This window comes from Anguilla rostrata, chromosome 3 (assembly GCF_018555375.3).
Source record: "Anguilla rostrata isolate EN2019 chromosome 3, ASM1855537v3, whole genome shotgun sequence".
Lineage (NCBI taxonomy): Eukaryota > Metazoa > Chordata > Actinopteri > Anguilliformes > Anguillidae > Anguilla > Anguilla rostrata.
In genome coordinates this window covers 33,434,597-33,448,950 of record NC_057935.1, presented here as the reverse complement: position 1 = coordinate 33,448,950, position 14,354 = coordinate 33,434,597, and the positions used below count along the sequence as shown (strand labels likewise).

Genomic DNA, 14,354 nt, shown 5'->3' with positions numbered 1-14,354 from the left:
GCATAATATCTCTCCAGTTACTTGACTGTTCTGGAGCCGTGTTTATATTATAGAGTTTTTACATTCTATGAAAAATGGTGTTCTGATGGGTGATATAAATTTAAACAAATATGAGTTTCAAATGGAACACTTTCTTCTTTTTGTTAATGTTATCTTTATTTTAGGGTACAGATAAAGTTGAAGTAGAATGATTTGAGTCAGTGAGCCCAGAAAACAGAACAGAATGTGAGCGGTGTTGTTTTTCCCAGCCAGTGCGGCGAGGGTCTCTTTGTGATCCTCTGGCAGTGTAAACATTCCCAGTCCTGATGGGTACGGAAGCCAGCCCTGCGTGGTGGTCGCTGAGAGCCACTCTGAACCTCAGTGATGATGCGTGACTCATTCATCACTCATTACCATCCCTTTCTTCTCTCCCTCCCTCCCCCCCTCCTCTTTCTCTGCTCCCACTCACTGGCCTGCCTGCTTGCTAGGGGGGGGGAAGGGAGTATTAGGGATAAGGCACAGTAAGCTCGGCTCTGATTGGTTAGCTGGCTCCATAATGTGACCCGTCTAATCCAGCGTGACTGCTGCTGGCCCCGCCCCCCTCCTCTTCCTTCTCTCCTCCGCTCTGGCGGAGTCCACACACAGTGCTGCCTGTGTTCCAGTATCAGCTCCGCACAGGAGAGGATTAACACAACAACCGCACTCAAATCTGCATATAGATGCGCAGAGAAGGCGCACACTGGGCTTTCACCCCTCTGTCTCCAATCTGCCGCTCCAGACTGCCACAGCCTCGCCTGCGCGAAGGGACTTCTTAAACGTCTGCGAAATTTCAAGCAAGTTTTCTGCTTTGTTTTGGGGATTTTTTTTTTTGTATTTTTATTTCGCTTCTCTCAGTTTCACCGTGTGCTCTTAGAGCGACGGGCATCTCTTTGGGACGGCATGGCAGAGGCAGCGCAGAGTCTGGTCCGGGACTGAGCACTGCGGGGCTTTAGAGTCGGCCCGCGCGTCCTCCGCACACCGCAGCTCTCTGCGTTTCTCCGTTTTCGCGCAGAGCCCCCCGGGGGGGTGCCGTGCTTCAGCGTCCCCATGCCGTCCAGGGAGTCGCGTGCGGGCAGGAAAGGGGACCAGTCCCTGGTCCACAAGCCCAAGCAGGACGGCGGGCAGCAGGACATCCTGGCGGCGGCGCTGGGGGTGAGGATGGGGCCGCAGAAGCCCCCCGCCACGCTCTGGCAACCGCTCAAACTGTTTGCTTATTCGCAGCTCACCTCGCTGGTGCGCCGAGCCACGCTGAAGGAGAACGACCGCACGCCCAAGTACGAGAAAGTGCACAACTTCAAGGTAAGGGTCCCCCGAACCCACACTCACTGTGTATGCACTCACAGAATGTGTGTGTACCCACTCGCTGTTTGTGTACCCACACGCACTGTGCATGTACCCACAGAATGTGTATGTACCCACTCGCTGTGTGTGTACCCACAGAATGTGTATGTACCCACTCGCTGTGTGTGTACCCACTCGCTGTGTGTGTACCCACTCGCTGTGTGTGTACCCACTCGCTGTGTATGTACCCACTCGCTGTGTATGTACCCACTCGCTGTGTATGTACCCACTCGCTGTGTATGTACCCACTCGCTGTGTATGTACCCACTTGCTGTGTATGTACCCACTTGCTGTGTATGTACCCACAGAATGTGTATGTACCCACCCGCTGTGTATGTACCCACTCGCTGTGAGTAGAGATGCATTTATTATCTGTTCACATGGGAACTGATGCACTGAGAGTAACTGTGGTTGTGTAGGTCGGTTATTGTGTAGGAAGTTGAGATGTTTGTCTGCGGTGATGTCACAGGCTGGGGGTGGGTGCTTCTGTTCTGCGAGCCCTTTTCAAAAGAGGCAGATCTGTTGGGAGCCGTGTGGGGTGCCGCTGTTCTTTTCGGACAGCAGATGGGGGAGATTAGGCTACAGAATGGGGGACAGGGGGGCGGAGGTGACGCAGAGGAGGGTGCCCCTGTTTGTCTTCTGTTAGCTGAACCACTGCCGCCCCATTTGGGAGACGGACGCGTGCCCTCTGAGATCCCCACGCAATCCCCTCCGCTTCACGCAGTGCCTCAGCGTCCTGTCCTGCCTTTCTGCTTTCAGGCTCTCTGACCTGAATTGAGCATTTTCCTCTAAAAGACAGACGCCCAGCCTCAGAGCATTCTGGGGGACAGGAACCGCACAGCATTGTGCCTGCTGTTTACTGTGAAAGCGTTCAGGGCAGAAACAGCCTTGAGCTTGATGGAATTCCTTTATTTCCTCATAAGGCAGTTATGAATAAGGATAAAACTTAGTGTGGCCACCAGCCCACATTAGTTACTGCTTTGTTTTTGGGAAAATATATTCAAAAAATGTATCCAAAGACATTCGATTTTAAAGTTACCTTCCACTCAGTTGGCAGTAATTATTCCCTAATGTGGCCTACTGGACCGGACGGTACGTTAGCGGTGCGCTAAAGAAACTGCCTTCTTTTGGGGTTTGCCCAGGTCTTTTCGGCAGGGATGCTTTTCATTTCTAATCCTAATGGCGTCTCCTTTTTGTGGCATTATCTGCCTAATCCTCTCGTGCTGCGTTTGCTGAGAACTCCGCTGGCAGCCCAGAGCCGCTCTCTGCGCTCGGAAGGGTTCAGTTAAACGGCTGAACTGCGGAGGATAAGTGGTTTGGCTGAGGAGTCTGCGGAAGTCGGCTTCCCTGTCCCTGGAGAGGGAGAGGGGGCACTCCTGATTGGCTGCGCTGTTACCTGGCGGAGTGAGGCTTCCTCTCTCTGTGGGAAGGCAGCTTTTCACGTTGCCTGAGCTGATTTCCATGACAACTCGCCCCCTCAGCTGGCAGCTCCCCCCGCTCCGCATCGCCTGTTTTTCGCATGCCCTCCCTCGTTAATTGTTTGAGTAGATTAAACATCCAGTCAGATTTGACTCTGCTCTGATTCCTCTTATCAGCGCAGGGATAATCCCAAACATTCGGCTCATTCCAGTCAGGCCTGAGTTTTTGCATGCTGGGAGTTCCTCTAAAAGATCCTCCTAATTATTTTTGTTTGTTTAATCCAGTGTTTTGTTGGGTTTTACACGAGCTAAACACAAATGTTGAGCTGCTGCTGTATTTTTTTAAATTCTCTATTGTACTGACAATGATTCTGTTGAGCCTTGTGCGAGCACAGTGCCTAATGTTTATTAGCTACTACTGTTTTTATTATTTTTATATACAATCAAAAGACATTCTGCAAAGTTAAAGGTATTGTACATTAGAGAGAAATATCTTCACAATATTCTGATGGAGTTGAGCTGTTAGTGTGTGTCTGAAGGGATGGGTGTGGGGCCCCAGTACTGACCCTGCTGTCTCCCACAGGTGCACACATTCCGCGGGCCTCACTGGTGTGAATACTGCGCCAACTTCATGTGGGGGCTGATTGCTCAGGGAGTCAAATGTGCAGGTAAATGTGTTTACTGTGACACATACAGGTACATGATTTACTTTGACACCTGCACGGACACCCATTTACTGACACCTGCAGGTACACCCCTTTATTGACACCTGCAAGTATATCCCTTTACTGTAACACCTGCAGGTATACCCCTTTACTGACACCTGCCGGTATACCCCTTTACTGACACCTGCAGGTATACCCCTTTACTGACACCTGCCGGTATACCCCTTTACTGACACCTGCCGGTATACCCCTTTACTGTAACACCTCCCGGTATACCCCTTTACTGACACCTGCCGGTATACCCCTTTACTGTAACACCTCCCGGTATACCCCTTTACTGTAACACCTCCCGGTATACCCCTTTACTGTAACACCTGCCGGTATACCCCTTTACTGTAACACCTCCCGGTATACCCCTTTACTGTAACACCTCCCGGTATACCCCTTTACTGTAACACCTCCCGGTATACCCCTTTACTGACACCTGCCGGTATACCGCTTTACTGACACCTGCAGGTATACCCCTTTACTGACACCTGCAGGTATACCCCTTTACTGTAATACCTGCCGGTATACCCCTTTACTGACACCTGCCGGTATACCCCTTTACTGTAACACCTCCCGGTATACCCCTTTACTGACACCTGCCGGTATACCCCTTTACTGTAACACCTCCCGGTATACCCCTTTACTGTAACACCTCCCGGTATACCCCTTTACTGTAACACCTGCCGGTATACCCCTTTACTGTAACACCTCCCGGTATACCCCTTTACTGGTATAGGGGTATACCGGGAGGTACCCCTTTACACCTCCCGGTATACCCCTTTACTGACACCTGCCGGTATACCGCTTTACTGACACCTGCAGGTATACCCCTTTACTGACACCTGCAGGTATACCCCTTTACTGTAATACCTGCCGGTACACGATTTACTGTGATGTCTGTTGATGTGGTCATTTACTGTGATAATGTGAAGGTAAATGATTTTACTGTGAAGTACATCTTTTTCATAGCTTTATTTTGATATGTGAAGGCACACTCCCTACTTTACAAGGCTCTGACACAAAGCTGGAAGTATTATGCAACTGTGCACAGTTAATGTGTTGAATGGAGATTAACCGTGTGAATGTGTTTTGTGAAGCCCATTTACAGTATATGCCCAGTATACATCGTTGCCCTAGTTTTTTTTTATTTTTAATTACAGTTTAGGCCCAAATAACCATGTGTTGTAGGAAATCCCATAATCTAGCTATGGATCAGAGGAATTATGTAACCAGTGTGGAATCAGAACTCTTTATGGGAGCTTTGTGAGAAATCAGGGGTAGGTAATGCTACAATCGATGCCAAGTTTCTGACCGATTCTATTCAGTTAAACGTTGTGTTACTAGCCATTTGGTGATCTGGTAGAAACGAAATTGATTATTTTTTTCGTGCTGTTGTTCTTCTTAAAACTTTGGTTGGGATATTCAGAGAGAAATGTAATGGGAAGTCATTGTCCCTTGCTGTCATTGGTGTGCATTACAGCTTGTGACTATCATATCAGAACGATACTGTAATTTAAAAAGACACCATGTGTCAAGCATGTTGAATATGAATTTCAGATATTTTCTATACAACGCAGACTCTGGGGCTCTGTACAGATTACTGCTGTAATGCTGTGGGATGTGTGTACTTCATGCATTATTTATGGAACAAGAGTGTTGTGCACCTTTGTTTGTGGACGCAGGGTGATGAATCATTTATCTGTTGCTTTGGAAAGTGGCCGATGGGGCACTCATAGCCAAGCATGTTAGGGAGGGAGGATATGTTTAGACGCGCTTCCCTGGCTTCCTCAGCCTCTGACATGGATACCAGAAACTAGGGCAGCCATCTTATTTGATATGCATCTTATTTGTGTTTCCAAAATGTAACCCCCCCCCCTCCCCCATTTGTGTGAGATGTTTATGTGGGGCGGTGCTGGGAAAGGAGGTCGTGCCAGCGCGCGTTTGTGAAGATGTCACTGCAGAAGGCCCCCAGCGGCCAGAGACGCAGAGCGTGAGCACGTGGGAGTATTAACATTGAGCAGCCCAAACCCGGCCCCGCCCCCCGGCCCCGCCCCGCAGGTCATTCCAGGCACGTCCTCGGGCCGCCTTGCGACTGCCGCGGTCCCGCGGTCGCTAAATGAATCCATCAGCCAATCGATGGATGGAGTGCGTTTGGCTGACTGCGCAGCGCGCGGGTCGAGCGGCTCCGGAGCTCTGAAGGTTAGGCGAGGTGACGGAGCGAGAGCTCGCCGCGTCCTGGTGAGCCGCGCGGTCCGCTGTGGGTCTCGCTTTCCCCGCACAGTCCCCAGGACAGATGGGACGGTGGCTTGGGCTCGGTGCTCTGTCCCAGCCCTGAGAGTGGAGCTGAGGGCACAGCCAGCCGGCCTGCGTTCAGCCCCCTTGTGTGTAGACCCCCCCCCAACCCCCCCGGGACTGAAGGTCACTGCTCACAGTGCAAAACACTGAGCTCTCGAGGTACACAACAGCATTGTATTAAAGGGAATATTGGATTTGGCACAATCGAGCTGTCAGAGCTGTCTCCAGCACTTGAAAGAATAATGTATTTTGAGGTAATTACATTTCCCCATAGGTTAATATAAATAAAGGACTTGTGAGTTCCTCTGAAAATATAAAATTGCTAACTGTAGTGTGTGTAACATGGACATTTTTTTCATCTGATGTGATTCTTCATCGCATCGTGTATTTGTGCGCGCGTGTTCCGACTTTGGGGCCGTTCCCCCTTTAGCGCTAGGGGAACAGGCCGCGTGAGGCCTGCAGCAGTGTGCGGGTTGGGAGCAGAGCGGGGCGTGCTGGCCTGCGCTCATTGTTTTCACGGTGGGGAGGGGGGCTCCCCCTGCATCTGCCTGCTGGCTGCCGCGCTGAGTCTGCTCAAGGTGAACCCTGCTCTCTGAGGCCACGGTCCCCACCCCCCAAACACACTGCGCCCCGCTCATTCACATGCACACTAGCGTGGGGGCTGGGCATGGAGCCTGCTTCATCCTTATTTCCATATAAGTGCATTGATTAATAATCCATAGAGGGCAAAGGGCTCTGTAAAAATGAACATGTCTGCATTTTAAAAGCTTGGCACAGCAACAATCAGTATGGAAAACTTAGTTATTATAAATTAAAAATAGTTTATTTTATTGAAACTGCTGTTGCAAGGGAATACGTTATTGAGACTACTAGTAATCATGACCATGTCAAGATGATGGGTTTTGATGTGTGCTTGTAATATCTGTGGCATTTAAAAATTATGGAAGAAAAAAAAACTGAAAAAATATAAATGCATATTATGTCTTAAGAGTCACCGTCTGGCATGGTGGTCATACTGATACTGGCTTCCAGACATGGGAACTGGGTAAATTCCCAGCCAGAAATATGCATTCTGCTCCAATGATTGATTCACTTTGTCAGCCCAACCTGAAAATTCTCTGGTTGATAGAATGGATAGAGTATAGCATACTACATTTTATCACACTGTACAATCAGCGCCTGTGTGCTTACAAACAGTTTTGAAAGGTTTCAAGACATGTTCCCCTTCCGCCCACTGAAGGAATGTGCGTACACGCCCACGCTCACACATATGTCTGCGTGTGTTTACATGCACTGTGTGCCGTTCTCCTGCTGTGCAATGTTGATACAAACAGGCGTCATTAAAACTGCCGTGCACATTTGAATCTATGAGCACTTCCCAGCCCTGCTAGGTCTCACGGGTCGCTATTGTCTACAGCTTCCCACAAAGCGCATTATCCTGCCCATTCAGCGCACCTGCCTTCATGCCATTGGCCAATTAAACCAAACCACAGCGTGACACAGCTACGCAGTTTATCAGATTGAACTGGCCTGTCTCCACCCAGCCAATCACGTGGCATTTTATTCATGTAAAGGTGAATGTGATAGCTGGCTGGCGCATTGACTGTTTGTAATGAATCTCGTACAGACTGAAAGAGGGAAACGTTGGCTTCGATTCAAAGTGTGTCAAACATTACTTTCCTTGCAAGATTGCTCTACATTTGAGGTACAGTTTAATGAATTATTTGTTAAATGACTGGTAAATGAGTGTTTAAAATTGCCATTGGATTTACCTGTTTTAATATACAATATACCTCACCCAAACAGTCTCAGGCAGTAGGCAGTGTGGTAGGCCCTGCCCTATTCTAAATGTCTGGTGTTTTAGCTCCAGCTCAGCCCATCCTTTGTTCTCTGCCCGCTGTGTTAATGTGAACTCCGCCCAGTGCGCGTCTGGCTGGACAAAACCGCATCCCTCCCTAAACAACCAGTCGTGTGACACGCTTCACTGGCCACTGCTCGGAATGTGAGACTGTTTGTGGTAAAGGGCAAATGTAGATTTAGTTTTTCAGTGCCCACGTACTGCAGTTAAGCAGTGAATAATCAGGAGACAGAAGCGATGTTTGTGTAGTACTCTCCCCCCCACTCCTCACTCCGAACTCTTGACGGCAGCAGCCCACCAGGAAGTGATGTCACTAGCCGTCAATGAGCACCGTAGTGAGCAATGCCACTCAGAGGGCGAGCATTGATCAAAGAGGCTCACAGTCTCCGCAGCGTACAAAGAAGCAATCAATACGGCCATTAGCTCTCTCAGTGGACCTGAGGAAATGAGATCTCACTTCCAGACCAGCTGCAGTCATATCACTGATTTTTCCATGCATGTATTTTCATTTATTTATAATTTACTAGGCGTGTTAGACACTGTGACTTCTGAAACCCTTAACTGGGTGAGCAGAGTGTTAGCAGCTGTGAATGGACCAGTGCCCCCCTGCTTGGGATGGTGTTTGTCTGGGGGATTGCTTTGGAAATGGGATTGTGAGGATCCTGCTCAGGGTTTCCACCCTATCTCTCTCCTCCAGACTGCGGGCTCAACGTGCACAAGCAGTGCTCCAAGATGGTCCCCAACGACTGCAAGCCCGATCTGAAGCACGTAAAGAAGGTGTACAGCTGCGACCTGACCACCCTGGTGAAGGCCCACAACGCCAAGCGGCCCATGGTGGTGGACATGTGCATCCGGGAGATCGAGTCGAGAGGTGAGCCTGCACCGGACAGGCCGGACGCCGGGCGCCAGTCCGGGTCGTCCCCGTGCTGCTGTCGCAGAGAGCCGCCGCGCGCCCTGCGCCTCATCGATTCGCACGGAGGCTTTATTTCCCCCCACGCTCCTCGCGCAGACAGATTTAACGCCCTCAGAGGGAGTGATCTGTGTCCCCCTGGTGCAGCTGCAGGGAGGAGAGAGCTCTTAAGTCTGTCTGCTGGGGGTGCTTTCGGGGGCCTTTACTCCACCTCGTGCTGCCGGCTATACGTGTATATGAAGGCTACCACTCCTACACAAAGACTGCACTGTTTGTGTTTCAGGGTTTTACAGACTAAATATTAATTGTGTTTTACATTTATTAAAAACTGAAATTAGACGTTTGGCGTGTGTGGGCGGTCCCTGTCAGCGGTGCATGATAAGATTGATTTTGTGCTTGTGTCTCGCTCAGGTCTGAAGTCTGAGGGGCTGTACAGGATATCAGGATTCAGTGATTTAATTGAAGATGTCAAGCTGGCATTTGACAGAGGTATGTGTTCCTTTGACTTCCTGTTGATGGGCACTGCATGTGCCCCAAATATTGATGTGGAAAGCTGTGTGGTGTGTGCCTAAGAGCCATTTGCATATTTAACATCTTCACATCAATGTGTGATGAACATTACTATTTATGTAATGGACCGTTCATTTATTTGATATTAAGGAGAAGATTGTACATTAATTAGAGGATGAGTTCATGCATGTAAGAGGATTGCTTACCCTTAGATGATCCAAAACCAAGGAGCGTCACTGTCTGTTTGATCAGACTCATCCAGCATTAGCTCCACACAGCTCATCAGATCTCTTGTCTAAAGAGCCCCATGTTTTATGAGGGTCTTTCAGGTCACACACAAGGGGGAAAAGTTCAAAGCAATGCGCCTGTCCAGCGCTGTGTGTTTTGTGTGTGTGTGTGTGTGTGCGCGCGTGCGTGTGTGTTTGTGCATGTCTGTGCGTGTTTGTTGGTCTGTGTGTGTGTGTGTGTGTGTGTGTGTGGGTTTGTTTTAGTGTGTGTATGTATGTGTGTGGGTTTGTTTTAGTGTGTGTTTGTGTGTGTGTGTGTTTGTTTTAGTGTTTGTGTGTGTTTTAGTGTGTGTGTGGGTTTGTTTTAGTGTTTGTCTTAGTGTGTGTTTGTTTTAATGTGTGTGTTTATTAGTGTTAGTGTGTGTGTGTGTGTGTGAGAGCAGGGGAAACCCCTCACACAATGACTAGCAGAGCAGAGCAGAGCCTTTTCTCTGGATGCTCCTGGTGCAGTGTCAGGCACCCTCACAGCGCTGTGCCATACAGCCATACAGATGCAGCCCTGCTGCAGAATTAGGCCAGGCTTCGCTCAGCTGGAGCTGGAGGGGGAGGGGGAGGGGCCTGCGTTATCGCTGCTGTCCTGCGCTGTGATGCTAACCTCTCCCTCGTCTCTTGTCAGATGGAGAGAAGGCAGACATCTCTGTAAATGCTTATGAAGACATCAATATCATCACTGGTGCACTTAAACTTTACTTCAGGGATTTGCCCATTCCTGTCATCACATACGATGCCTACCCCCGGTTCATCGAAGCAGCAAGTGAGTGAGCGAAACAAATGCGTCTTACCCTCCTGCAGGTGTGTGCGTGTGCTTGTGCATGTGCATCAGTGAAGAGTGCTGTTTGGGGGGAAAAAGGAGCGTAGTAGAAACCATTAGTGACACGTATTTGGCGTGAGGACACTTTCGGTACGATTTGGATAACGCGATGCGTGAAAACGGTGTTCAGCGAACATTCGCCTCCCGCTCTGCATGAAAGACCACGCGATGTGGAACAAAGGGGCCGCGTTGCGATTGGAGCTTCCGGCGTGATGCGTCGTCGTCTTTAAAACACGTGGGCTGAGCTTGATGCCTTGACTGGTGTTCTGATGTGCCGCGAAGAGCGCGCTGTAGCCTCAGACGCCATGCTAGATCGATGGAGATCGATGGTTTTCACTCACCGTCGTCACTCGTGTGGTTCCTCTGATTCTCTGTGGAGGACGCGAGGCTCTGATCTGAACATGGGAGGGAATGCTGATGTGTGTCTCTGTGGAAAGGACTGGGGGTGCTCACTAAGGCGAACAGAGTGAGCAGAGTGATGCAGAGAGGGAGGCCACGCCCCCCTGAGGCTTTTCTGACATTGAAATTGGCGTTTGACAGGACAAGCCTCAGAGGGGTGTGGCCTTCCTCTCTCTGACTGTGGGGGGGATAGAGGGGACGGACGCTGCTTTTAATGGAGATAGGGAGGCCACGCCTCCTGAGGCTTGTCTGACAGGACGCTCGCTGTGTTCCAGAGCTCACCGATCCTGACGAGCGCTTGGAGGCCCTGCACGAGGCGCTGAAGCTCCTGCCGCTGGCGCACTGTGAGACCCTGAGGTACCTCATGGCCCACTTAAAGAGGTGAGCTGCAGCCGCCGTCTCTGCTGGCGCGCGCGTCTGTGGGGGAGCCTCGGCTGACAAATGTTGGTGCTGAAATTGTGTCTTCCACATCCCGCCGTCCAGAACCCCCCCCCCGCCCCCCCGCGGCATCGCCCCGCCCCGCCAGGGAGGCTTTCAGCCGTCTCTCAGGCCTGCGCGTTCAGCTCCACGTTATTCCCGTGCTCGCTGCTCTGCCCCAACCTCACCCACGGCCTTCCTCTCCGCAGGGTGACCCAGAACGAGAAGGACAACCTGATGAACGCGGAGAATCTGGGGATAGTGTTCGGGCCCACGCTGATGCGCGCCCCGGACCTGGACGCCATGACGGCGCTCAACGACATCCGCTACCAGAGGCAGGTGGTTGAGTCGCTCATCAAAAATGAAGACATTCTCTTCTGAAAGGGATCAACTCGACAAAACGGTGAATGAAGGAATCACTTTTTCATATAATGCAGCTCGATATCGTTTCGTTGGTGCAAAGACTCCAATATGAAGGTTTTTTTTTTTTTGTTTTGTTTTTTTTGATACCGCCCCATATTTCCTCTTCCTGTGGACCTTTACTGAATAACCTTGCCCCCTCCCCCCCTGTGATGGGTGTGGATTATGTACCTTGAACCCAGGTCTTGCATGTCTGCCTCCCCATTTTTGTCGGGGGTCATTAAAATGGAGATGGACCAAACATGGCCGAGCGTCTTTATTTTGGGATAGCCTTTTAGCAGTAACCCAGCATGTGTTTAAGGTTGTACAGCATTGTGACTATGCTCTTTTGTCCTGTGGATGTAGCTCATTGTTGCCAAATGGGCACGTTGTTTTTGTGAAACACTATGTACCTGGATGTGACATAGGATACAGTATTTTTTTTAATGCCTTTGTGATGATATATTTGACCAATTGTTTTTTTTTTTTTTTTTGTTTCTGTTTTTGTTTTTTGTTTTTTTTATATATATGCAGTACCATTTTCGGTTAATTTTGAAGCTTCTTTCTAACAGAATCCAAGAAACCAATGTACTCTCTTCATGCCTCTCTGAATGAACCCGGCCTTCAAAATTCCATTGTGTTAAATTTGCAATATTCAGTGTTTAGTTCATGGTTTGGTTGTAATATTTTTGTACTTGATTTGCGCATGAATATATTAATTTATTAAAACTTGCTTTCCAAAATGAAATGTCTCGTGTGTCACCTTGGTTGAGCACATTAGTCCAATCGTTGAGTGAAACTGCAGTATTGTGTTATTTCAGAAAGAAAGAAATTAGCTTTGACTGCTCCGTGCTCCTCTACATTGATTTGCACTTGAAGAATGACCTTGACAAATGAGGTTTGTGCATTCGTATTTGCATATTTGGAGTGACAGCGCAACCTTCATCCTACAGCCCCTCTAACGCTGTGTCAATCATTGTAATTGCGGCTGCCCTCACACTGATTCGCTCTCAGCCCTAATGCCCAAGGTACCCAAGGCAACCCTCATCTCCTGTCACTGCATTCTTAATTGCTGGCCACATAGAAAAAACAATGTCACTTTGATTCACACATTTTATTTTCAGCCCTTGCCACAAGCTAAATCTTTCCTGTGCAATGTCTGCACATTCCAATGCTGTAATTGTACGTGCAGTACAAGCATTTAACTATGATAGCTGGGAAGAGCCGTGCCATGTTTATCTCTTAAGTAGCGTGGAATTGTATTTCTCTATTTTTAGATTTCCTGACGAGATTCTGGGAAACTAGGACATGGAGGGGCTTGGGGGTGTGCCTTCCTTTTGAAGTTTATGTCCTGGCACAGCAGACAACAGAATGGCAGTTTATGGGGAAATGTTTGCATCTGGTTTTTTGAAATTCACTATAAAATTCCATTCTGGGGCGACATAGCTCAGGAGGTAAGAGCGGTTGTCTGGCAGTCGGAGGGTTGCCGGTTCGATCCCCCGCCCTGGGTGTGTCGAAGTGTCCCTGAGCAAGACACCTAACCCCTAATTGCTCCCAACGAGCTGATTGGTACCTTGCATGGCAGCCTTTCACCATTGGTGTGTGAGTGTGTGTGAATGGCTGAATGAGAGGCATCAATTGTAAAGCGCTTTGGATAAAAGCACTAGGCCTATATAAATGCAGTCCATTTACAATTCGTTTAAATGCCCTTGTTCTTGTTGGTAACTGGAAACCACAACTTTTTGGTTTGATTATTAAGACCCATAAATCTGACGAGACCTGACCCTTAGCCCACTGAACAACGTCTGCGGTATTCTGTCTGTGTACAAAAAAGGCATTGTTGCCCTGTCTAGGTCATAGAGAGTACATTAGAGCTGGAGGGGGTGGGAAGGACCAGGCACTTAAACCAAGGAAGAAACTGAAAACAGTCTCTTCTGCGCATGCTGAGGGAAATAGATTTTGATCCCATTGAAACCCATTGTAAAATCCACTTTGACAGGCTAATAAACGAGAGGCTTTTCTGTGTGTGTTTGCATAAGGTTTGGGGAAATCTACAGTTCTGGGGCATTTTCATCATGATCATTGGAATCTTTCTTATTCAGAGTGCATTGTTTGTAAAATAACTCATTAACAAGGCAGCTTCCAAAATTGGATAGCTTTCTTGCTAGATAGATCATCAGCTTATTAAAGTGAATTAATTTGTGAAATGGCTAGTTTACAAGTTTTGTTACTTGCTTAGATTAGCTAGCTAACTTGCAGCATACATTTTCAGAAACACAGCATTAAATCCCTTGCTATTTTATTAAAATATTCAGTCAGTAGACTTTAACTGTGTAGTCTCAGCAATGAGTTAGTGCAGTCTCCTCTGAACCATATAGTCTAGCATGTTAGCTAAATGTAGTTATGCATTTCTGTGCCTAGGTTCTCAAAATACTTTATTTTGAGGAAGAAATTAAATATTTACGTTGTATATGTACAAAACATTTTTGGAATCTGCATATAAAAAAACATGGAGTATGCGTGGAGTACCAAAAGTCTATCTGCAATGTTTTACTTCACTTTCTGTCTCAGGATTTTGGAATTGGTTTCACTTGTCATTGTGGATACATATAGAAACATAAAGCAATGACAATTGATTTAATTTCTCAGGTACTGTCTGTGTCCTCTCAGGTGAACTTGACCCTGTAAGCATTAAATTTGGCATGAGATTGCTGCACTTACTAGAATGGGCATATGTATGGCTCCTGTTGTACTGTTGACAATAAATCATTGTGCAAATAAAAGCTGCCTCCCTCTAAAAACAATTTCTCCTCTAAAATATACCCTTATGACATATTTACAGTATACAATACAATATTTAACTATTTAACAGTTCTCAAAGAACCATGTTAGTTGCCTACCACTGTGCCAAAGCATCTACTAATGACATTAAGATTAATCTTAATAATTACAGTTTTTTTACACCATTGTCCTTCCTA

The 14,354-nt window shown here is 48.0% G+C and overlaps 1 protein-coding gene across 4 annotated transcripts in view; it reads left to right on the top strand.

The window, feature by feature from the left end:
* chn1 (chimerin 1) overlaps positions 1-12,124 on the top strand; it is a 55,051-nt gene extending 42,927 nt beyond the window's left edge. For all 4 annotated transcript variants that reach the window (XM_064327242.1, XM_064327240.1, XM_064327244.1 and 1 more), the window contains exons 8-14: positions 1,240-1,317; positions 3,361-3,445; positions 8,341-8,514; positions 8,965-9,042; positions 9,967-10,104; positions 10,836-10,941; positions 11,187-12,124. In XM_064327242.1, coding sequence (XP_064183312.1) covers positions 1,240-1,317; positions 3,361-3,445; positions 8,341-8,514; positions 8,965-9,042; positions 9,967-10,104; positions 10,836-10,941; positions 11,187-11,358 — 831 coding nt within the window. In that variant the 3' untranslated portion in view covers positions 11,359-12,124. The remainder of the gene's footprint in view (positions 1-1,239; positions 1,318-3,360; positions 3,446-8,340; positions 8,515-8,964; positions 9,043-9,966; positions 10,105-10,835; positions 10,942-11,186) is intronic.
* The last annotated feature ends 2,230 nt before the right edge of the window (positions 12,125-14,354 follow it).